Source organism: Acomys russatus, chromosome 17 (assembly GCF_903995435.1).
Source record: "Acomys russatus chromosome 17, mAcoRus1.1, whole genome shotgun sequence".
In the NCBI taxonomy this organism is placed as follows: Eukaryota; Metazoa; Chordata; class Mammalia; order Rodentia; family Muridae; genus Acomys; species Acomys russatus.
In genome coordinates this window covers 19,880,487-19,904,779 of record NC_067153.1, presented here as the reverse complement: position 1 = coordinate 19,904,779, position 24,293 = coordinate 19,880,487, and the positions used below count along the sequence as shown (strand labels likewise).

Below are 24,293 nucleotides of genomic sequence, written 5' to 3'. Positions count from 1 at the left end.
CAGAGGCAGGCAGTTTGCTGTGAGTTCGAGGCCAGCCTGTTCTACAAAGGGAGTCTAGGACAGCCATGATTACACAGAGAAACCCTGTCTCAAAAAACCAAAACCAAAGCAAACCAAAACAAAAAGAATGTGTGAATGAACTGGCACACTGGGCAACCACCACATTTCTGAAACCATACGGCTTCTAAAATAAGGCTTCTGGGTGCTCCCGGACGCACACCAGCATGCTGACTGGCACCTTTTCTCTTGGTTTGGTGTGGAGAAGCACAGGTGGCCAGGTACTATGGAAGCAATTGCTTAAGATCTGTTCCTGGTGACATCTGATAGGCTATTTTGCAGGTTTGTCATGCAAGTTTTTTTTCCTTGGGAGGGTATTCAGAGCTCTCACTGTAAGTTAGTATATACTGAGCGCTGTGGCCGTGAGAGGGCTCTTCCCACAGGCTTCCTGGGAACTGCGCTTCTGTGAAATCAATGTTTCTCATTCACTTCCAAGATTATCTCCTTAAGAATATTTGTGTTCTGTGCTGTGGTCAAAACAGCAAACGTAAACCCAGAATGACGCCGCACCTCAGAATCAGAACAGTCCTGGACTCAGGACCACAGACAACTACTGCATTCCTTCCCCCAAATTTACACTGAAGCCGAAATGGAAACACGATGTGCTGCATAGGCTGAGGGAAAAAACCAGAACAAAAGAAAGCACAAGCAGTAACAAACCAGACACACAGACAGGCAGGCAGACAGGCAGACAGACAGACAGACAGACAGGCAGGCAGACAGACAGAGATGGCTTGCAGAGGGCTTTATCACAGTGCAATTCATAGCAGCGTCCCACAACTCGGTTAAAAACTGACTTGAAGGGCACACATCTACTGGGTAAGTTTAGGATAAGACAATTACTTTGTAACTGGAGGTTAAGGAAGAGAGTGGAAGGGGAAAAAGAGGGAAAGCTTGCTGTCAGCACCTGGATTCTGCACTAGAAAATGCAAAGACTGACTTTACAGTTTTCCAACTTGAATGGTAAAGGTTTAATCAAGCACAAAATGAAGAAAAATCACTTCAAACTGACCCTTTGGGCGGACGCTTCAACACCTTTGAGGGGTGCTGCGTCAACGTTATATGCAAACACTCTGGAGAAGGCCAAATGAGTGACCAGAAACAAGTGTTGTTGCAATCTTGTAACTTCTGCTTTAATGGCAATCAAGTTTAAAAATGTACAGCTCACTTCTTCATACTGTTTGTTCCTTTATAAAAGGCAGAATTCGGGTAAGCTTCTAGATGCATGCATAATGTAGAGGCGGATATTTTCTGGTAGTCCTTGGTTCCTGAAAGTTGGACTTTATCAGACGTGGTTTTAAGCTTTTGTCAAAATAGTCATGAAGGATATGTTACTTCTGCATAATGAGGTAATATCTCAGGGTGGGCACTCACCATAAGATGTACAAATCCACTCATCTGAACTTGCATGAGGCTGCGTACACTGTGAAATGCTGCAGAGGATTGTGTGTCAGTGGGCATTTGCTGAAGGAGTAACACATTTAACTGAACACGTGTCTGTAATAAATACCAAAGTAGGCCTTTGTAGCTGTAAACTGTGTACACAGATAAACTACAGGCTGGTCAGCCAGGGGGCTAACTTAGCGTTCCACCTGGAGTGCAGAACCCACCTCTGCTAATGTTGCATGTTCAGTAACGCCACTAGGAATACTGCACTGTTCGGAGTCAGTTCTGCACCCTTCAACAGCTGCTGGAGACGTCACCTGGGAAACCGGCAGCTCCTAAACTCCTGGTTTGTGTTTGCTCATAAATAGCACAGAGAGAGATGTAAGTGCCAGATGCCAAGGATGGCTTTGGCAAACCAGTAAGGCGCACCAGGTCCCGAGGATACCCTAATACTGGTGACGGCAGAAGACCACAGGATATTTACAATACATACTATATTCCCCTCCTGAGTGGCCCTTTCAATGAGTTCTTGGTCTGTAACAGCAGCTATATACACGTTGTACACAGGATTACACGGAGGCAGCGGTCTGGCATGAAGGGTGTGGACGGACCGAAGGTTCTGCTTTTGCTAGTCAGACAGGATGTGAACAAAGGACACGGGAAAGACACCCTTCCTTTCAGGCTGTCCTTCGATGTGCCCAATCTGTAGGGAGAAAGGAGTAGTCAGACAGGAGATGGCAGGCAGCTGCCCTGTGCTGGGGATTTTGGGTAAGAACCTGGCCCTGTGCTTGCCTGCAGGCCTGGGGTGGCACCAAGTTCATCCACCCTACCCTTTGGTGGACCACAGTGCTCACAGTAAACAACACAGAAAAGCAAGGGCCCCAAGCGAGCAAGTCTCAGGCCTTCCGGAGGTGCCAGCACTTCTTCCATGGTGCTACCCAGAGATGCAGTTACGGAGGAAGGTTTGCACAGGTGTCAGGTTCTGCATCCACGCTTGATGTTCTAAAGAGCAGTCATCCCATGGGCAACCGCAGACAGACCTTGATAAGCCTCTTATTTATAAAATTTGGTTAAAAAAAAGGGGGGGGGTCTTTTCAGGCCTATGTGATTAAGAGCTGCTGCGCCTTCTGGCAACCACAGATGCCATCAGTGCTCTGAGACTGACAGTGGCCTATGGTAGTTTTTCCATTTGCAGCGTAACCCCATAAGCCACGGTTACTTGCAAAGCTTCCCTAATTACCTCCGTGAGACTGAGTTAACTGCACTGAGATGCACCCTGTCGTGGGCTCTCCATAGAAAGACTAGCAAGAGCACATGCACTGGCTGTAAATCTCCACTGAATACATGGAGGGTGCACTAGAGAGCTGCGTAGAGGAAGCCCAGACAGGCCAGCTTTCCTTTTCCTTCTTTCAGGTACCTGCAGTGGAGTGTGGTGTGCACTCAAGAGCTGGCCTTCTAGTGCACACCCGGAGCAGGCTTGGCTTTGATAAAAAAAGAGACTGGACAAGGAAGCGCCTCTAAGTGCACCCAGCTCAGCCTGCTCCAAGGAAAGCATCCCACTCAGGGACACCTGGCCTGAGCACTGCTGACATGCTTTGTTGTGGAGCTTCCCTGAGTGCTGCAGGGTGTCAGTGGCACACCTGACTTTTACCAGTTGGATGCCCAGTCTATTCCCAGGCCCTCATCATTAAAGCAACCCTGTTGAGAACAACTGCTTTAGTCAAAGCAAAACCTACTGCCCGTGCCGGCCCAGAGGAAGAAAGCTGAGGTACGTGTAACCATGTGCGAACAAGTGGATGTGTGTTTCTGGGCAGTCACTCATTCTGGTGGCCCAACCATGAGCTGCAGGTCACTTCCTGGCACTCAGATATGGGCCCCTCTTGGTAGGAGGTAAATTTCATGCCGATGTTGAGTGGTGAAAACAAAAAATGTGTTTGTGGACACCGTCATTTAACATTCTAACGCTGTGTGAAGAAGCCATTGTGGACCCTTTAGAGAGAGCTGAAGACTGGCTTAAGGGCTGAGCCTGCATGGGGCCACCAACTTTTCCCTCTTGGCTCAGAGTGTAACAGGCAAGAGTATCAGTTCATGTTTAGAGAAGGGCCTGACCTGGACCTGGCTGTGGCCATGCACTGTGACCTAAGCTCTTGAGCTTGGGTTTTGTATTGGAACTACTAGAACAAACACACACGAACACACACACACACACACACACACACACACACACACACAGACAGACACACACGTTATATGTTGTCGTATGACAGCATGAGGAAAGTGTAACATAAATGTTAGTTCTCTTGGCCCATTTTCAAGGTAGCATTGTCTTTTTGTGGCATAAATTTAGTGACGGAAGGGCAGATGTGAATGGCCATGAGGTGAGTCCTGGACCTGGCAGGGTCCTCACACCTGCCTAAGACTGGAGGAACGAAGGGGTGAAACAGGCAGACACAGGTACGTACCCACCACTCCTGGTCCTCTTCCCCTGTGACAATGATCACCTCCCCCTCTATGAATGTGAGCTCATCGTCGTTGTCTGCCTGGCAGTCATAGATGGTCTTCACACGCCTCACTTTATTTTTCCCCTGGAATAAAAAAACCAGGTTTGAGTGGAGAGCGGAAAAAGAAGGGAGGAACAGAAGAGGACTCTTCACAAGGTGGGGAACCCAGGCAGGGATCTCTCTGTGCCCAGCCTGGACTTTGTGTGTGTGTGTACATGTGCGTGTGTGCATGCATGCACGTGTAAGACTGGCATCCTCCCTGGGCACTGTGCATTCTCAGGAATAGCAGTCCCTCCTCCTCTGGCTGGCATTAGCAGGTAATTTTTGGCGGAGGGCAATCACAATTCAGGTTTCTCAGTATGCGTAAAGAGACTGTCCTCCCTCTGCTGTCCCCCTGCAGCAAGCTATCTCTTTAAGTACTTTGGGCCAATGTCTTTTCTTCGCTGTCCCTGGCTTCTCTCCGATGTTCCTGATGACCTTGGTTCCTTCCTGAGCTCCTGGAGGAGAGGCTGGGGCATGAGTGCTGGAAAGCTTGGAAGACTGACAGAACCATGGCAGCAGATTTTCATCTCAGTGCTGAGAGACTAAGAAGGCCTGTAACGTGTTAACTTATAATGGCAAGGTTTAAGTGAGGTACTCCCACTAACACAGGCAGCATGAACTGGAGTTCTGTGTACATCAAAAGACTAGAGATGCTGACCGCAGTGCTGAACAAGGCTGGAAGAATGGTGAATCAACAATGGTGGGCTCAAGTCTATGGGAAGATGGGTCATTTTTACCTTTAGTGTTGATGAGTGGCACTGGTATAATAAAATGACAGGACACAGTGTCAGACACATAAAGAGTTTGGGTTCTCTCCCTTAATCTGGGGTGCCTGAGTCCTATGTGACATCTTCTTGGAGTATCACACTTCCCTATGTATTGTGGGGCTCTTGAAAAAAAATTTTTACATCAAAATAAGGTTGGTGAAATACAGAGTGGGACATACTGTATGGGACGATGGAAGGACAGGACGGCTATAAAACCCCATCCGGGCTTTTCCTATGGTTGCAGGGGGAAGATACAGTGAGGAACACCATTCACAAGCTAGTCAGAATTCAGGGACAGGGGCTGACCCCAGGGGAGTGTGAGTTCAACCCTCACAGCTCCTAAGTCAGAGACACCACTGCTGAGTGTCTGCTGTGTGGCCGCTACACAGTGCTCCCTGGCAGCTGTGCTGTTGGTCACGAGCTTAGTATCATATATGCCCTTCCTGTACCCAAGAAATCAGGCTTAGATAATACAAGTGCATTGTTAGCTAGGCAGTTGCATCAGGCACTGAAGCCATGTCCCAAAGCATGCCAGTTGGGGTCTAACTGTCTGTACCCACAAGGCTCCACACTGCCACTAATGTTTCAATCAGAGGGAGAGTGCATGTGGTTCGCTGCTCTCTAACTACGGTGGAACACGTCCTACCATTACCTTTGGGAACTGCAGCTGAGTCTGAGGATGTTGCCTAGCGTTAGGGTACAGAGTACACATACAGCTCTGGGTCTAATCCCAGCACCATGAAAGGGAAAGTGCAATGAGCCTTTCCAGAAGAGCCCGGCACTGGCTCCCACCCACCGTGTTGATTTTTCTTGGCAGTGGTACTGGTGTCTCTGGCAGCGTAGGTGTGAGGTCATTGGAGTCCTCAGATGCCTGCTTCTGGATGGTGTCTCTGGCCTGCACGTTTGGAGATAGATCCCCAGTGTGTGACTTCTGTGTGACCTCTGAGGGTGGCTGCACCTTGGATGAGCCTTCGCTAGCCTGGGACTTTGCCAGCAGGTCTCCCAGCTGTGGCTTTGGGGGCAGGTCCTTCATCTGTGGTTTGGGAGGTAAGTCTGAGAGCTGTGGCTTGGGAGGCAGTTCACCCAGTTGGGGCTTGGGGGGTAATTCTCCAGGCTTAGGTGGCAAATCTCCAATTTGGGGCTTGGGGGCCAGTTCTGTGGGCTTCGGGGGCAGGTCTCCAGGTGGTGGCTTTTGGGGTAACTCTGCCAACTGCGACGATTTCTGAAAAGTTTCAGGTGGGATGTTGGCTCTGTCGAGGGAGAGATGATGGCTGGTCTCTGTTTTCCTTAGTGCCACTGTGGGAAACGATGACAAGAGAGGAGTCATGACACAGAGTAAATAAAGGTGGCTAGTGTCATGGTCATGGAAAAAGACCAAACACTCACCCGAGTTAAGCACTGGGGATGAGCAAGGATAAAGTTGGAAACTAAGAGCACATCATTCAGAATTAAAGAGCACAGAATAGATTTACAAAAAGAAGACTTCCCTGTGTCAGTCTACCACCCATTTTAAATACTTTTATGTACTATCTCCTAGATTTTTCTTTCTTTTTCCTTTTTTAAGACAGGGGTTCTCTGTGTAGCCCTGGCTGTCCTAGAACTCTCTCTGTACAGACCAGGCTGGCTTTGAACTCAAGAGAGTCACTGCCTCTGCCACTAGAAAAGCATCCTTATAAGAGCAGGGAGAGGATGAAGAGGGGCTACTTCAGTGCTGTCCACTGCACATCTATCTGAGACTGTTTCTGCTGACGGCCTGTCCATGCCCCTCTCCAAGGAAACGAAGCTCAGAGAACCCTGCTCATGCTGGCCCAGGTGGCATGGCTCAAAAAGTGAAGCGAGGGGCTGGAGAGATGGCTCGGTTGTTAAGAGCACTGGCTGCTCTTCCAGAAGACCCAGGTCTGATCCCCAGCACCCACATGGCAGCTCCCAACTGTTTAACTCCAGTCTCAGGGGATCTACTGCCTTATTCAGCCCTCTACAGGCACTAAGCAAGCGTATGGTACACAGACATACAAGAAGGCAAAACAGTCATACACATTTTTTTTTTTTTAAGTAAAACTGAAAACTAAAGCTAGGCCAGTTATGTTTCTCCCTTTAAAGCATGAAATTGGGTAACCTGAAATCTGCAGTAGGCAGAAAGGGAGGAAAGATGGAGGCTCCCTGTGGCAGGGAAGGGCTTGCTATGATCTTCACTTATGGGAGACAAAACCTTAAGTGCTGATCCCTAAACTCTCAAAGGCAGCAAATGACCACAGAATTTCAAAAGTGGTCTAGGACTATGACCACGGTGGCTCATGGCTCCGAACATGAGACAAAGGAGGGAAGCATCAAATGGGTGGTGGAGGAAGCATGTGGGCCAGTGCTATGAGGATGCTACAGAGACATCAGGAACAACAGGGCAATGGGATTCAGCATTGACAATAACCAAGTGCGACCAAACCATCAGTGTGGGACCGGGCTAAGGCTGAAGGAATGGACCTTGGTTCTGACATGGGACTACAAACTTCTCCATGTAGACTGATGGAGTGTGACTCAGAAAATGCTTTGCGAAAGCTTGAATCTACATATGGTGCGAGCTGATAGAAACTAGGAAGAGAGAGGAACACGAGCAAGGAGCACAGGGGATGCAAACACCACGCTTCAGAGTGAAGAGCTATAGGCATGGAGGTACTGATGGAGCATGACGCTAGCACTGTAGTTCATGTGACCCCAGGGTCTCCGAGCTCCACAGGTGCAGTATGGCTGAGACAAGTCACGAGGTTGGAGCTCCCATGGCTGGACCCTCATGGTCTTATAAGAGCGCACAGACAAACAGATACTCTTTAGCCATGTGCTGTCTAAGCTAGCACCATAAGGCAGGGTGTTGCATCAAATGCAGTGCCTAGACTTTACAGTTCTGGAACTCTAAGGCTAAATAAGCCACTTTTCTTAAAAAAGTTACCAGTCTTAAAAATTTTATTACAATAATGAAGCATACAAATCAACAACAACAACAACAACAAACTTTAAGAGACTTAAGAGATAGATTGACTATATTTTATTTTGATTCTTACTCAAATAATTTGTAAAAAAAAAAAAAAAAAAAACAAAGAAAAAACCAAACCCATTTATGAGACAACTGAGATGAAGAAACTTTTGATTTTTCAAGACGTGACAACTGGACTGCACACACGTGAAATAACGTTTGGGGATCTGCTGTGTAATGACACGGGGGCTCTGAGTAGGGACTCAGACAAAAGACTAAGGAAATGTTCTTCGGTATCGAAAATGGCTAAGGAGCACCTGGAAGGCTGCATTATAGTTTGGTTTTTATTTTTGCATATTTAGCAAGTCTCTCGTGGAGAGATTTCAGCCAGTGAAAACATCCACATAGAGAAAGTGGGAGCAGTCTGTGGGGCACAGGTCAGCATGGGAGATCCGGTAAACATGTCTGTGTTTTGGTAGGGGATTCAGAGGACAGTGATGCAGGAAGGTCCAGGAACTTGAGTGCAGTCCTGAGGCCTGGGGGAAGGGAACTTAAGGACCATAGACTACTGACAACACAGGCAGGTGGGGCACATGAGGGTGGCAGGGGCAGACTTATACCCTCCAGAAACTCTGTCTTTTTAAAATTTTTTTAATTTTTATTTTTTAAGGACAGTGTGAGGAGGTTAACTAGTAAGGTGGCACATGTGAGGAACACTGGGCAGTAGGGGACTGCATGAGGTTATGGTCAATGACTGACACACAGGGTCAGCCACGGAGCACAGTGCAGTGGCGGGTGGTGAATGTCAGGGAGAGCCTTTTCTGTTGGACTCCCACTGGGGCAGGAGGATGGGGAAGGTGTGAAAGGCATGAACAGAGGCAGAGTGGCAGCAGCCACAGGTGGGTCCCAGTGGGGACTAAGAGTCCTTTGGATATGAATCTAAAGGAATCAAGAGGCAGGTAGAAGGATTCAGTGGAAATGTATGAGAGTCAAAAGACAGAATCTGGGCAAAAACACGAAGAGCCTCCAAGGCTGGAGCTGCACTTGTGGCAAACTCTGAAAAACCACTGTGATCAACTGAGACAGACAGACTAGGTGAGCTGAGGAGCCAGCCTTCCTAGGCAGGAGTCCAGCCCAGTCCCAAAGGTGCCACTTGACACTGAGCTCTCCAGATTGGAACATCTTAATGTCCCTCAGTAGCCTGGGCCAGCTCTGCTGTGGACACTGAGCGTGGGCATTGGCAGTGGGAGCTATCATGGCTCTGTGCACCTTTGTGTGGTCATAAGAAGCTGAAAATTTCATTTTATAAGTGAAAAGCATGGTCAGGATTTCTGAAGCTTTGGTCAAAGAGCCAAGTGTCTTCTTGGCAAAGGAGCAGCATTGTAGACACTGGTTTCCTGTGCTTCCCAGGCACAGGTGTCCCTGCTCTGCATGACAGATGCCATCCCAGGAAAGGCTGCCTTTGCTACCGCCTTGTGAGGGGCCATCTGAAGCATGACTTCACGCTGTCCTTACACAACCTCACTACTACTGATGAGGGATCCATGTGGGTAAAGCTAAATTATTTGTCTAAGGTCTCGCAACTTGGAAGTGGGACAGCAGTAGGTCACTGGGTGCCTCTGGTCAGGTTTCGGACTGGGAGACTGGTACTGACAGTTAGCAGAGCATCTTCTGAGAGGAGTTCTTCAAGGAAACTATAGTATTTGCTATATTGACAGGTTCAGGGTTAACTTTCTTCATTTAGCAAATGTTTGTTGGGCACCTAGTCCACACTGCTATAGACACCCGGGACAGAGCAGCAAACAAATGGGGCGGCACTCTGTCCTCAGGAGAGGGGTGACACTTCAATACGAAGAGGAGGCTCTTACCTTTCTGAGGTAGTTTAGGAAGCACTCTTGGGCCAAGGGCGGTCTTAGCAGAACCGGTGCTGATTAACAAATAACAGTTGTTTAGCATCTGGAAGAGCCACACTCAACAGTGATCTATGATTCAGACTAATTAGAGGCATCTTAAAATTATCTTAGGGACTTTGTTTTTCTATTTTTGTTTTTCCTTGCTTTTGTTTTTTGAGACAGGGTTTCTCTGTGTAGCCTTGGCTGTCCTAGACTCACTTTGTAGACCAGGGTGGCCTGGAACTCACAGCGATCCGCCTGCCTCTGCCTCCTGAGTGCTGGGATTAAAGGTGTGTGCCACCCCACACGCCCCCTCCTGTTTGTTTTTGCCTTTTTTTTTTTTTTTGAGACAGGGTCTCACTATGTTGTCCTGGCCGGCCTGGAACTCACTATGTAGACCAGGCTACCCTCAAACTCAGAGATCTATCTGCCTCTGTCTCCTCAGTACCGGAATTAAACTTGTCACCACGCCCAGACTCAAACTTCTTTACTAGGGGTGGAGTGGTGGCTCAGACAGTAAAGGTGTGGTCACACCACTGTAGGTAGTATCGAGTCACATCTCCAGAATCCCCCTGTTGTAGCGTGTTACCCCTTCATATCACACACACACACACACACACACACACACACACACACACACACACACACACACATACACACTTACTTAAAATAGAGATAATTTAACAAAAGGTCATGGTGTACTTTCTGTATTTGGCTAGGCCATGTGGAGAATTTCAGAGCTTTGTTTGGAGGTGATCACATGTGAACATTCCTGGCACTGCACACTATGAAAGGACTTCATCTCATGCCATCCCACAGCCCTCATCACCCTCCCCTCCAGAGAGGCAGACTGAAGTGCACCACTGGTGGCAGTCCCAGCTCTGCTCTGGTGCGGCCTCTCTGTGGAGGACATGCAAATGAGTAGGGGAAGTAACACCTAAGTCCCTGGAACAAGTCTGCACGATGTTGTTTGAATAATCAAATGTGACATCTGCTAGCTGGAAGCCACTACTTCCCTTTCACAGGAGGCTGAACTGCTCCTCAAGGGACCCGAGGAACTCTCTCCAGCATTTGGGCAATTCAATCTCCCACTCTTGGGGCCAGGGAACAGCCATGTTCAGAAGCTACCAGGACAGGAGGAACAGTGACTAGGAGAGGGAGGGCCTAGTTTGCATTATTTACTGTGTTCTCCTCATGTTCTGCCTCGGTATCTTCTTGGGGAGACACAGCTGCCCATTACTGGTCAGTCACCCCTGAACACAGGTAAGGCCAAAGCCTAGGGGATCACGGAGTCCTTTTCAGGGAGTCCTTTTCAGGGTGGTCTAAGACCATGGAAGACACAAGTATTTACATTATAACTTGTAACAGTAGCAAAATTACAGTTATGAGGTAGTAATAAAAATAATTTTATGGGGAGCTGGCTCAGAGGTTAAGAGCACTGTCTGCTCTTTCAGAGGTCCTGAGTTCAATTCCTAGCAATCACATGGTGGCTCACAACCATCTGTAATGTGATCTGATGCCCTCTTCTGGCCTGCAGGTGTACATGAAGGCAGAGCATTATATGCGTAATAAATAAATCTTTAAAAAATATAATTTTATGGTTGGGGTCACCACAACATGAGGAAGTGTATTACAGGGTCTCAGTGTTAGGAAGGCTGAGAACTAGTGTTCTAGGGTGCTTTGGGCAGGTGAGGGTGGGCACGGTCCAATTCACAGCAACTTGATCCCGTTTGCAAACACTTGTGAACACTTTGGGTCACTCTGCCCTCTGCAGATGACCGTCCAACTGTAGCCCCTGGAGGAAGAGTAGGAAGGAGTCAGGCTGAAGGTGAATGAAGGGACGGAGAGCCACTTTGATGTGCTGGAGCGTCTAAGAGCTGTGAAACGGGACTATGGCAACTGGGCAGATCTCACTGGGGTAGAGAAACTAGAAGAAGTAGAGTTCTATTTATTTATTTTTTAAATCTTTGATGTAAACTCAAGGGTGGCCTTCCCTACCACAGCTAATTGTCTTGCTGAGGTGTGGCGGTGGCTCTCTGCTTGTTGCCTGCACCTCCAGAGGAAGCCGAGGTAAAACAACTCTGTCCTTAGCAAAGTTCCCACTTTAGTGCAAGGAGGAGAGAGAGAAACACTACTGTTAGCTTAAAACAAATCCTTCTCCCCTCAACTCTCTCGAACACACACACACACACACACACACACACACACACACACTCACTTCATTTTTATGTTAAAAAGACCTTTAGGACGTAAAAAAATGCTCAGTTAAAAGGTCAGAAATAGACTAGGCATGGTGGTGCACATATTTAATTTCAGCATTAGGAAGGCAGAGAGGTAGGTGGATCTTGTTTGAGGTCAGCCTGGTCTACACAGCAAGTTCCAGGACAGTCAGGGTTACACTGTAAGACCCTGTCTCAAATTAAAACAAGAACAAAATGGGGGGTGGGGTGGGTTATACTGGCTGTCTATAATGCCATGTTTCTTGAGAAATTTTGGAGGAGTACCACAAATCTAAGGCCAGCACAGGCTACAGTGTGAGACAGTCTCTTAAAAAACCAAACCAAAATAGAAAAAGAAGCCTCTTTCCTACAGAGTCCAGACCATGCCACAGCCCTGTGGCCATCAGTGAGGGGGTGGCTCCTGGTGGCAATGCAGGGAACTGGCTGTACGTGCAGGTCTGTTCCAGGCAAGGGCACCTCCCCCTAGGGCCCAGGAGGGATGTGCCAAGTAGACTGAGCCAGGATGCTCAGTTTGCTTCCCTAACTGGTGCTGGGAAAGAAGGCAGGTTAGGCCAAGTCTGTAAGTCTGCCCACAGCAACTACAGGAGGGGAAGGCAGGGGTGATGGCTCACCTTGCTTGCTGAGACAGCCCCTCAAACTTGTTAGCCGTCTTACTTGAAGATGATGGGCCCACATCATTACCTATAAGGAAAGTCAAAAGTTACATCTTAAGATATGCACATGAGAGAGACTTTCGCAAATGGACTGGCATCCCGTGGGCTCTAGAAAGCACCAGAAAGGCTCAGTCAGAGTAGCATGCACTTCCTGTGTTCAAACAAAACCAAGCAGCACCTGGACTGATGCTTTTAGTTCTAGCCAGGGACTACTGCTAGCCAGGGTGAGCAGCCTGCCTCCGGGTAGGTTTCTAAGATCATAGAAACCCGCTGATACCCAGTGGCTGCGGATCTGGTCCTTAGTCTGGAGGGACGGGGGAAAAATCAGTAAAACATCAAGTTCACTATAGCAGTGGTTCTCAGCCTTCCTAATGCTGTGACCCTTTAATGCAGTTCCTCATGTTGTGCTGACCTCCAACCATAAAATTCCTTTTGTTGCTACTTCGTAACTGTAATTTTGCTACTGTTATGAATTGTGAGGTAAAAATTTTTTAGAGACAGAGATTTGCCAAAGGGATCACGAGCCACAGGTTGAGAGCTGCTGATCTAGAGGCTAGTTACCAGACTGGAAGGACACACTCAACTCACACGTGAGGGCCCATGTATGGGTGGGTGCTGTCAAGCAGCCATTACACCATGGTTACCTGCATAGTCCATATGCAGGTATATGTATATGGACTATGCAGTATAAACACTGTTTAGCACCTACTATGTGCAAGGCATGATGAATGAAGAGCAAAAAGAACACAAGCTGAGACTGTGCCGCTGCTCTCCCAGAGTGTAGGACCTGGCTCAGGGGGTTACATAAAGGAATGACACAGTACTGCAGGATGAGATAGAGCCAGGCTGGGTGCTATGAAAATGAAGAAACAGTTATCTAAAAATCCATCTGGTGAGTGAGGATATGGCACTTTAAGGAGGCAGGAAAACGTCCAGTGGGGCAGTGTCCAAACCAAAAGAGCCCATGAGGATGGATGTGTGCGTTACGGAGAGGATTGGTTAGACCGTCAGTGGGGCTTCTGTGGTCACTGAACGGTGGGTGAAGTGCACTGTGGAGCTGAGCCTCAGGGTCTCTATAGGAATTAGAGGATGAGGAGGTAACTCAGCTATTTCCCACTTCACGGTGACTTCCATGTTCCAGCACAACACCTGCTAATCGTGTTCTCTGCGGTCAGCTGCCATTCTGAACACCATGAGAGACGACATTTTAGCCCTCTCTTAAAGGTAAGGTAATGAGGAACTAAGTTTCTGAATCGCTGCAGGTTCCATAGCGCGGCAGAAGCCAAGAATGTTGACCACAGAGCTGTGTGCTCTACACAAGCCACCAGGGTGCCGCGAGAGCAGCACAGATGACAGTACCCACCATTTGTGGAGTACTTACTACAAGTGTGACATTTGCTAAGGATCTGTAGGCAATCCTGCTCATGAGACATAACTTAATCACCTCTTCCAATCTCCATATGAACAGAAACAAAGGCCCAAGAACAAGCTGTTGTTCCCACTAATTTATCCTTTCTACATGAAGACATTTCCAACAAATGACTATTTTGACAATAGCAAGAGAAGGTAAGGTCTCTGGCTCCACTGTGGTCAGTCTCTGCTACTGCACAGGTAAACATCGGGGCAGGCTGGCGGTGGCCCACACCTACAGGCCTGGACCTCCGTAGTTCTCTTTTAACATACCTCTTTGGCCACTCAGAATTACTTGCTGCCTTCTAAAGGAAATGCATGTTGGCTTCTGTCACTTTGTCTCTCTTGTTTCACCTGCTGACTGCCCCTCCCATACATGGTCAATTCTTGTACATCTAAGAACATCTTCCTGGCTGACTTGATCCCTTCACTTTCTTCTGGGAAGAAATTAAGGGTACAGATGTGGGAGCCATAAAAGTCCAGTTTTGAATTTCAGGTGGAGCACTGATCAGGGTTTGAGCTTGGAGGATGTTGCTTATTCTGCTGAGCGCCTGTCTCCTTACCCACATAAAAGGAGTAACAATTGTGCCCACTACAACAGAGAGACTGGAAGATAATCCATGGGTTGTGAGCACAGTCCTGGTGTACAGAAGCATGACACAAGTGATAATTATTCTATGCAGTCCTATGAATGTGATAGAAACTGTGCCAATATAGTCAGTGAGCTGGTACCCCATCGACAGTAACTCCTTCCGGGCCTCTGTAATCCCACCTCCCACACAGGGTCTGGAACAGAGTAACCAGCGCAGTCAACGCCTCAGCTTCTGGGCATATGACTTCTCAGAGCTGGACGGGAAGCCGTGTGTTGTGGGGACTGACAATGACAAGAACTTTGCCATTTTAACAGCTAGGCAAGGGCTGGGGGGTGTGTAGGCAGGAGAAGTGAGGCATAGAATAATTCTGTAAGACGGAAGGCACAAAAGCACAGAAGCAACCTAACCCCTTCCTCTCCCACTGCTACACAGCTTGAACTTGCAGCTTGGACGCATCCATATGTCAGATAGAGGCAGTTAGGAGTCTGTCATAGTTTCTGGGCAGGCAAGTGGAGAGACTGTGGCCAGCTTTCTGCTTTACTCACTCACCATGGAGCTTAAGAGCCAGGGGCTAAGATTTTGTGGGAAGAGCAGAGTGTTAATTAGTCATGATCCACACGTAGGCTGCAGGAGTCTTTTGGACAGTGAACTAGGGTGTGGGTCGTGAAGTCAGAAATGAGTTCAAATGCCACTCAAGTTATCAATCTGTAATCTTATGCAAGTAATTTAACTTTCTCTGTGTTCCAGTTTCCTTGCCAGTGAATCAGAGTGATGTCATCTTATCTTACAGGATGAATGTGAAGGCTTAGCCCAAAAATGACTACAAAAATTATCTGCTTTATATTTGTATTTAAAAAGATTTCCAGGAGAGGAACAACTTGGGAGTTGTCAACCTTTTTTTCCCCTTTTCTTTCTTGTGAGGCCTTTTGACTACAGGATGTAAAAAACTAACAACAAAACAACAGAAAGCCCACAGGGACTTTAGGTCTCGGTGGTCAGAGGTGACCCCTCCAGGCAACTAAGGCAGGCTCTGTCCCTGTTTCCTTATCACGTATATGTATGTGTTAAAATACATGCTGTTTGCTTTAAGGTAGGCCATTTAAAAAGGGGGAAATTCAATGAAATGCAACTTCCAAGATCACAGGTCCCCACAGATCTTGTACTTGCCTTCTAGCCCCTTTGCGTTCTCATTACAAGCTTGCCTGAGAAGTCTCCTGAGACAGATGGCTGAGTTCACCACCGAGCAGGGCGTTAGTCATGTGACTCCCAGGCTATTCTGGGCACTGTGGACACTGTAGTTCTGGCAGGAGCCACACAGCAGTGTGCTGCAACAGGGGACAAGGACACACAGCCAGTGTGTGTGTGCCTTCTCCAGGACTGATTCCAAGCACAGAGACAAACACGGCGAGGAGGGACAGCCAAACACTCACTCTCCTGCACTTTTCTACCCATCCCATGCGATGTGTGGCCAGGGTGAGGGGTGCAGGCTCTTAGCCACGTGGGCTTTCCACATACCAGCTGTGAGAACCAGGAAAAGTCCTCAACCTTTTTAATTCTAGAATCTTTACAGCCCAGGAAACAGGGTGTTCTGTCCAGAGACTGTGGACATGAATCAGGTGCACTATAGAGTGTCCTAAATTGGAGAGAGCATCTGCCGGGAAGATAAGAGCTCTTCCGTGAAGCAGCTGCATTACAAAGCCCACTCTCTCGCAGGTGTGCCAATGGCTATGCTACTGGCTGCATTCTTTTCTTTTGCTTCTTCCTGTAAGACTCCCATAATCAAATCTATGGTGCATTTCCAGCCACAGGTTATGACCTGATGCTCCGGATTCTGAGAGGAGCTCATTCTATTCCACTCCTCTTCCAATGCCAAACTCAAGCTCTGTCTCCTTCTCAATCTGCCTTCTCCCTCCGTGAAGGCCACTGTGGGAGGAGGTCTGGTCAGACTCACATGCCACATGGACTCGTCATGAACACAAGTAAGGGCAGGCCCTATCAGTCACAGCCATGACAAATGAGACGAATGCCAAAGGTGTCCAGGGACATGATGAGAACACTCAGCAGTAAAGACTTCAGAGTGACAGGCAGCTGGGTGTGGTGGCAGCTGCTTCTAATCCCAGCACCAGAGGACGTGACTGGAATTTTCCAGGTTCAGGCTAGCTTATGTTATATAGTGAGACCCTATTTTCCAAACAAACAAACCCCAGAAAAAAATCAAACAAAACCCGAGAACTCCTCCCCTGAAGCCTGCAGCAGCAGCAGCAGCAACAGCAGTAGCAGCAGTAACAGCAAATCCCAAAGCAAACCAAAGAGAAGGGAGATGGCTGCCATACTACAGGAAGTCACAGGCCTGGTAATACTGCTGGCCACATGGCTGGGTAGTTTTTGAGGGCTCAGAGGAATAAGACAGAGGATTCAGACTTAGTGAGGGTGAGAGGAGGTGTTACTGTGTCCAGGTATATTGGGTGTGCAATGGATGTGAATCTTTGAGCGCCAAGAGGAAGGCTAGGAGTAATTAGTAATTACAAGATGGCCACCTAAAGATACCAAGTCCAGGCTGGGAAGGGAGCTCAGCCTGGAAAGTGCTTGCCATGCAAGAATAAGGACCCAAGTCTGATCCCTAAAACCCATATAAAAACTGGGTGTGGTGGTGCACTAGGAATTACAGTGCTAGGAAAGAAATCCGTGGGGCTTGCTGGCCTGCCAGCTCAGCCTACTGGAAAGCTCCAGGCTAGACGCATACAAGCATGCTAAGGCTCCTTAAAGAAAGCCCAGGAACACTGATAGTCACCAGAAACTGAAAGAGACAAGGAGAGGTTTTCCTCTAGCTCCCTAGAAGAGGGCATGGCTCTCATGGATGTCAGACTTGCAGGTTCTAGAACTATGGGGACAGGTTCTGATTGTCTTAAGAGTCCAAGGCTGTGGCATGGTTATAGCAGGCAAGGACACATACAGCTTTGTCGTACACATGTAGGATTGGCTACCCAGCAAAGCACGGGGCTGAGACCGTCACAAACGGGGCAACATTTGCTGAGCACTTTCTAAGTCCCAGGCCTTATGCCTCATGTATTTTTCTCACATAATTTTCCTGAGAATTACATATAATACATAAGAATAGTACTAATCCTTGTGTTTTTAGAGAAACTGAGGCATTGAACAATGGACAAATACTTGCTAAAAGCCATTATGTGGTGGTTCACACCTCTAACGCCATACTGGCTGAGGCAGGATTGTCATAGGTTCAAGGTCAGCCTAAAGTATAGAGACTGATTTTGTTTAAAAACACAAAAATCAGGTGGAGAATATTACAGTGGGGTCCACCAGGGATGGTGCTCTGAGAGGGATGGGCAAGGAAACAGCATCATTGGGACAACCCCTAGGCAGACACAAAGAGAGTGGGGCCTTTGAAACAAGTTCCAGGAGAACAGGGCTTGAAGGATAGCTAAGCATCAATATAGCTAAGTAGAGGGAAAAATGTTGTGAGATTATGCTATGACAAGGCCCACTGCAGGGTGGGACGGGACAGGATATGGACTGGACCTCTGCTGTGAGGCACACCGGTCAGAGGTGGCTACTCAGATTTCCTTCGCTGTGTCTACTCAGGTACTCCATCACTAAGGGCCAAGGAGAAACGGGAGGTTCAGGGGAGAACTAGGGAAGCTGCAGCACAAGGGAGAGGCTATCCTGAGGCTGACCTCTGTGTCTGGTTGCTGACTAAGCAGTCTGACCCCTGCCTTTGCCTGGGGAACACAGCATCAACAGGAGACAGGGAACAGGGTCACCAGGCAGCAATCACTCTGCAGAGTATACAGGCCAGGAGCAATGCAAGTTTCCCCTGATGGTCAGGAGTCCAGCTATGCATCTTTAGTGTGCTGATGCTATTAAGCTGTGTTTGCACAAGCATCTGTCTACCGTATGTGCACACCTACCACCCACAAACAGGCCTTGAGTAAATACTCTGGCTGTCTGAGTGCTTGCCACAGCTCTGCCATATGAGCAGTGCCACATTTGCTGAAGGCAAACTTTGATTTTTGTCTCTAAGGGCTGGCTGAGGCCCCATCTGGGAAAAGCTCTAATGCTCCCACCTTACTGGCAGGGAGTAACTTTTATAATGTGGTAGCAACTTAATTTCTTTGGGAAAAGGCCTGAACTTTACCAATATTGGAGATAAAATGAAAAGTCAGGTGTTAGATAACATCTGAGCTGGAAAACAGAAATTTAGTTCACTGATTTGAGATATGTCTCTGTTTCTATAAGGAGCACAGTAAAGCACACAGGAAGTAAACAGAGCATCAAAGCTCAGTGAACTCTGGGAAGAATCTTCACCTGTGGGATGAAGTCTACCGAGAAAGTCTGTGGCTTTTGGGGAATGTTCTGGGCAAAGTTCATTATTTTGGGCAGACCTAGGACTCTTGAAAGCGTTGAAACGCAATATCCAGGTATCATCAGTGTTAAGAATTGTATATGCCTGCATGCCTTAAATAGTTTTGCTTTGACTATTTCTGATTCCTGAAGACTCATCTCGAAATGTGTCCTCTGTGTTGACTTTATTTTCACACCTCATTTTCCAGCATTGCCATAGAGTTTGGCCAAAATATGCACCTTGATACTGAAGGAATTATACTTTGTATACCCCCTGAGCTCCTCACTATACCATAAGCGCCATGGGAGCAAATACATGGGCAACAGACACAGCAGGTATTCTGGGTATACCTGTTGAATCAAAAGACGAGTGACTGAAACTAAAATACACATTTGTATCCGCACATGCACGAGCGCACATGCGTACACACACACACACACACACACACACACACACACACACACACACACACCACACACCCCTGTGGCATTTGGGACAAGACTGTGTGACACTCTTAAGTATATATTCTGGCTTTTCCTCAAAACAAAACCGAAAACCAAGCAAAACAAAAAACCCAAAACAAACAAAACAAAAGAACAATTTAAATAGGCTTTGAGGAATCCTTTAAGATCACTAAGCTTAATTGCCTACCACTTGTTAAACCCAATATATAAAAAGGCAGGTATCACAATGGAATCCACTGGTGAGAAAAGCTGGCTAGCATGCTCATTTGGCAGAGTTCATCTGTGTATCACTGTCTGGATAACAGGCAAGAAGCTAAGCATGGAATTTTTGTTGTTGTTGTTGTTAGTAGTGTGTTGTTTTGTTGGTAGACAAGAGAAGTCCTTACAGCCAATGTCCATCAGCAGATCACCCTGACTAGGTAAAGCTACTCGTTCTCAAGAAATTCCCGAATAGCCAGTTGGTGCCAGGTAGGATTCCATACAGGTGAGAACCAGACAGACAAGGATGTTTCTCTCATGGTACTCTCATTCTAGTGGGGGTAGACAAACATGCAAAGAATTTAAGTCTGATAGTGTTCCGGAAGAAAACAGAGGGGCCAAGGAGGCAAACAAGGAAGGACAGAATGCCAGGGAGGGCTCGGGCCTTGGGCAGAGTGCATGGGAGGGCAGGAGGGGAAGGGCAGAGTGCAGAGCAGAGCTCCTTCTGCAGAGTCCCAGGGCACCTGACCTCAGGAGGAAGCCACTAATGGGGTGAAGAAGAATGCCTAGGATAGAGTTTCTGTTTTATAAGGAAACTATTCTGGTCAGCATGGAGGAGTGGATTTTTTTGTTTTTGTTTTGTTTTGTTTTGTTTTTTCCTGGTACAGGGACTGAACCCAGGGCCTTATACATGTTAGACAGACAATTTAGCTAGCATGGAGACACATGTCCAATCCTAGCCCATTACTTTGCTTTTTCTGAGTTCTGTGAGAGTCACAGCTCCAACCTCACATGGCTGCTATCCCCACTGAGATGTAGGCTATGCCCATTTCCTATTAGTGTTGTCTTTGGCCTCCACATCTGGGGGTGAAAACTATCTGGGAAAAATTGTACGTACCAAACATGGACCCTTTAACATCACATTTAGACATCATTAGGTGTGCTTTCTAGAGAGGATTTAAAGTGTGTGTGCTCAGGTTATTCAAGTGCTATGTCACTATATAAGAGGAACTAAGGCACCTGCAGATTTTGGTGTGTGTGTGTGTGTTTTCTAGAACCCATCCCCTGGAGATATTAGAGAACACCATATTCATTACTACAGTTTTGTGTGGCCCCAAAACATTTTTCAAAGTGTTTCCTGGCCTTAGAAGGCAGGTGCCCTTAGCGTGTGCGTGTGTGTGTGCGCGCGCGCGCGTGCAGTTTAGATGATTTTCCTAATCTGCAACTGTTCAGCATCCATTGGAGTCCCCCCAACTCTTGGGCTCTGGGAAGCTTTGAGCCTGACTTTAGGAAAACTTACCCCAAGGAATAGCGCCTTTGTTTGGGGGCCCATGAGGTAGTGGGCTGGGAGGGTCAGACAGGGTTCTCTTGTGTCCGGGTGGTGGGGGAGGAGGTCTCTTCTTGGATAGGGTGGAGCTGCCACTAGAGGTCTGGGTGCTTAGAGGGAGTGTTGAAGGTGGGCCAGTTGGACCTAGAAAGGAAATTGAACGAGGGGCAGGAGGGTTAATCCCAGTGTCACAGACACAGAACAGCCAGTATGTAATTACTCATCAAAACGTGGCATAACATGGGAGTCCACCAGCCCACCAACTCACAAATGGATTTTTAAACTTGATAGTGGAATGCTCAGCCCTGAGCAGCACACCCTCTCCTCCCAAGGCTCAGTCATTGTGGAAAAGGGAGGCAGAATGATGAAAGAGCCAGAGGCAGTGGATGGGCACAAGGAAACTATTTTCTGGACACAGTAGGGACCCTGCACATATGAATTTGTAGCAGTTGAGGCAGCACTCAGAAGACGTGTGCAAGCTCAAAGCCAGCTAAGATGACAGCACTAAGTCTTCCCCCTAGCTAAAGGCCTGTTGGCAGTTGACAGCTGCTCGGGTACAGTCACTTTTCTTTAAGGGTGTCGTCCCTGGTGGACTGTGACCACCATCTAGTGAAGGCCATACACTCAAGAATAAATGTGCAGCACAAACTGTACTTGATGGGCGGAGGGGGAGTAGAAAGGACACAAAGTTGAGTGCATAGGGAAGGGGAGTGGATCTGGGAGAAGTCAGGAAGGAGTGAATATGGTAAATTATGTTGTAGGAAGTTCTCAGAGAAGAGGAAAAACACAGTAAGAATTCAGGCGATAAGTAGATGGGGACAAAGAAACTTGGCTAAAATAATTACAACAAAAAAGAAGACTATTTTTAAGGAGCAAAATGCCAGCCACACCAGGTATGGTGATATAAGCCTGCAATCCCAACCTTGTGGGAGGCCAAGGCAGGGTGATCATGGAGTTCAAGAATTGTACCTTCAGTTGAAAAAAGCCAAGGCAAAGCAAGAACCCAATAGTAGTGACAAATGGTAGTCAATACAGAAAGCCCAAGGAGTTAGTTCCTCCTTCAGATGCAATGTGAAAAAGAAAGCACGCACACATTTTCAACCAGTAACTCACTGGAAATCACTAAATCTACTTAGGAGGAAGACGGGTGCTGCCTTGCTACCAAGATCGAGAGAGGGGCAGCAGAGTGCTATGAGCTCAACAGTCAGTGGCACACAGGCTCAAGTATTCACCTCGCAGCGTTTTTAATTCTACTACAGATTTCTTTTAGTCAGCAAATACGTTTTTCTTAAAACAAAACAAAACAAAACAAAACAACTTTTTCTCCCTACATAACAAAGGGATCTAAGATGATCTAGAAAAAAAGAACTCCAAGCCTCTTTTTGTTCTAATTCTGAATTGTTCTGGAAATCCCAAACCATCTGTCATTCTTGAAGTCTGAACAACAGCTAGCAAAGCTGTTTTCGAAGCAGTTCCAGAGTACCATACACATTCTTGAAGTGAGGGTGCATGTCAGGCATTATGCTGGACAACTGGATGGATACCTCTCCAGAGAATACTATGACAGGTCTGCTTTAACCATGTCCACAAACAGTGGTGTCTATAAACATTTAGGGAGTAAAAAGGGAAGTAAGAGAAACAGGAGTGAAAAAAAGTTAAGAACACCGCCATACCAAATGTTTAACTCAGACAGGAGATAACTTGACAGTTTAGAAAGCCCCCAAGGAGCTTTTTATACTCTTTGTTAAAGAAAATCTTAATTACTGCTAGCCTTCTTCCTGGATAAACTGAAGATAGTTTTAATTATTAATTAATGGTTAGTACTAACAAGGATTAAGTCATTAATTCTCAAGGATAGACTGACAAGGCAGTAGACACTGATCATGTCAATAAGATAGCAATGTGTATTAGGATCAAATGACCATAGTTACAAAATTGATTCTGTTTTGCTGATGTGACACAGGACAGTAGTTTTATGGTTATGTTAAACCAATGCCTTGTCACACTATTGGTCACTATGGCTTTAGATACTATTTCACAATAAGGAGGCTGTTACTACAGCCTTACACCTGTGTGACCCTCTGCCATCTTCAGTTGTGTCTGAATATGTTACTTTTGACTTTCAATACAATCCTGTGAGGTATGAGTTTAGTATTGTCCTATCATGCATCCAAGGAAAGGGGCATGGCACAACAGAGCCCACAGAACAGGATACATGGATCTGGGACAAAGCAGGATGGGAGACAGGGAAGCACTCGCCCCAATAGTCAGTGCTGCTGGTCCAGAGCAGTATTTTCTGCATTTGATCCACGAGGAAAACAACAATGTTCAGTATGAGGAAATGGAAACAAATGCATAATAGATAATAGACAATGGTAAGTTTCTCTTGTAATTTCATCTTCATCGCCATCTAGGGACTTTCTGGTAAAGTACATCTTACAAAAGGTCACGTAACAAGGCTCTGATTTTGTCCATAACCAAATACTGAAGTAAAATGCTAACAGAGACGCAACTCACCCAGAGGGGCACTATGTCTAAGTGACTTCAGGGATATCATACGCAAGAGTCACCCGGTCACCACTAACCAGGCAGAATCTACATCCAAGAGTCTAGAGGGTTGGCCAGAGAAGGCGAGAAGCTGTATTCAGTGAACCAAGGTCAAGCTCTCAGCCCTGACAAGCTTGCTCCTCTCACTAACCAGTCTTCTCTGGACAGGAAACACAGACACACAGTGGGGATCTCTCTTCACCTTCTACACACTTAAAAATACTTTTATTAATTTTTGAGAATTTCAATACAATGTATTTTGTTGCCTTCCCTTTTTTTAAAAAGGGGGATCCATATGTAACCTTACTCAGAATGTTTCTTTAAAACATCCCCTTCCCTGGAGTGCCTGCTGCTAATGCCTAGACTTCAGCGAGGCTTCCAGAGAAAGGGGCTTCCACTCCCTGCTTTGCACTACGCTGACTGCCCTTCTTCCTTCTCCACTTGTAAGCTTCCACGGGAGAGACTGCATTGCTTTTCTATCTCCTAGTGCTGGTGCCTGGCACAGTCTGGGTACTCAGTGCACATCCATGCGAACAATTCATGGCACAAGTCTGCAGGGTGATTTTCCAGTGCGTTGTGCATTCGGGTTTCAATAAATCTAAAAACCCAGGTCTTCTACCATGGAAACCAAATAAAAGTGCAACTTTCAAATTTCGCAGAAAATGGCTTGAAAAAAAAATACCTTGAGCAATTTTTGAAAGGCTTGTTCTATAGATGTGTAGTGTACATACTCTAATGTGTGTTAAAGAAGAGTTGATGACTGAAGTTACACTTAAATAACTCTGATAATACAGATGAAAGTTCTATCATTTTCTAAGGGTTCTCCTTTTAGGTTTTGACTCAACAATGTTGTGTATGTTCATCGAGCCGCTCTGTTGCTCTGCGGGA

General features: G+C 46.9%; 1 protein-coding gene across 1 annotated transcript in view; it reads right to left on the bottom strand.

Moving 5' to 3' along the window:
- Positions 1-723: 723 nt before the first annotated feature.
- The window catches only part of Asap1 (ArfGAP with SH3 domain, ankyrin repeat and PH domain 1), a 302,667-nt gene continuing 279,097 nt past the window's right edge, over positions 724-24,293 (bottom strand). Inside the window, 6 exon segments of the mRNA XM_051159597.1 lie at positions 724-2,146; positions 3,906-4,028; positions 5,550-6,049; positions 9,587-9,645; positions 12,462-12,531; positions 20,832-21,002. Coding sequence (XP_051015554.1) covers positions 2,072-2,146; positions 3,906-4,028; positions 5,550-6,049; positions 9,587-9,645; positions 12,462-12,531; positions 20,832-21,002 — 998 coding nt within the window. The 3' untranslated portion in view covers positions 724-2,071.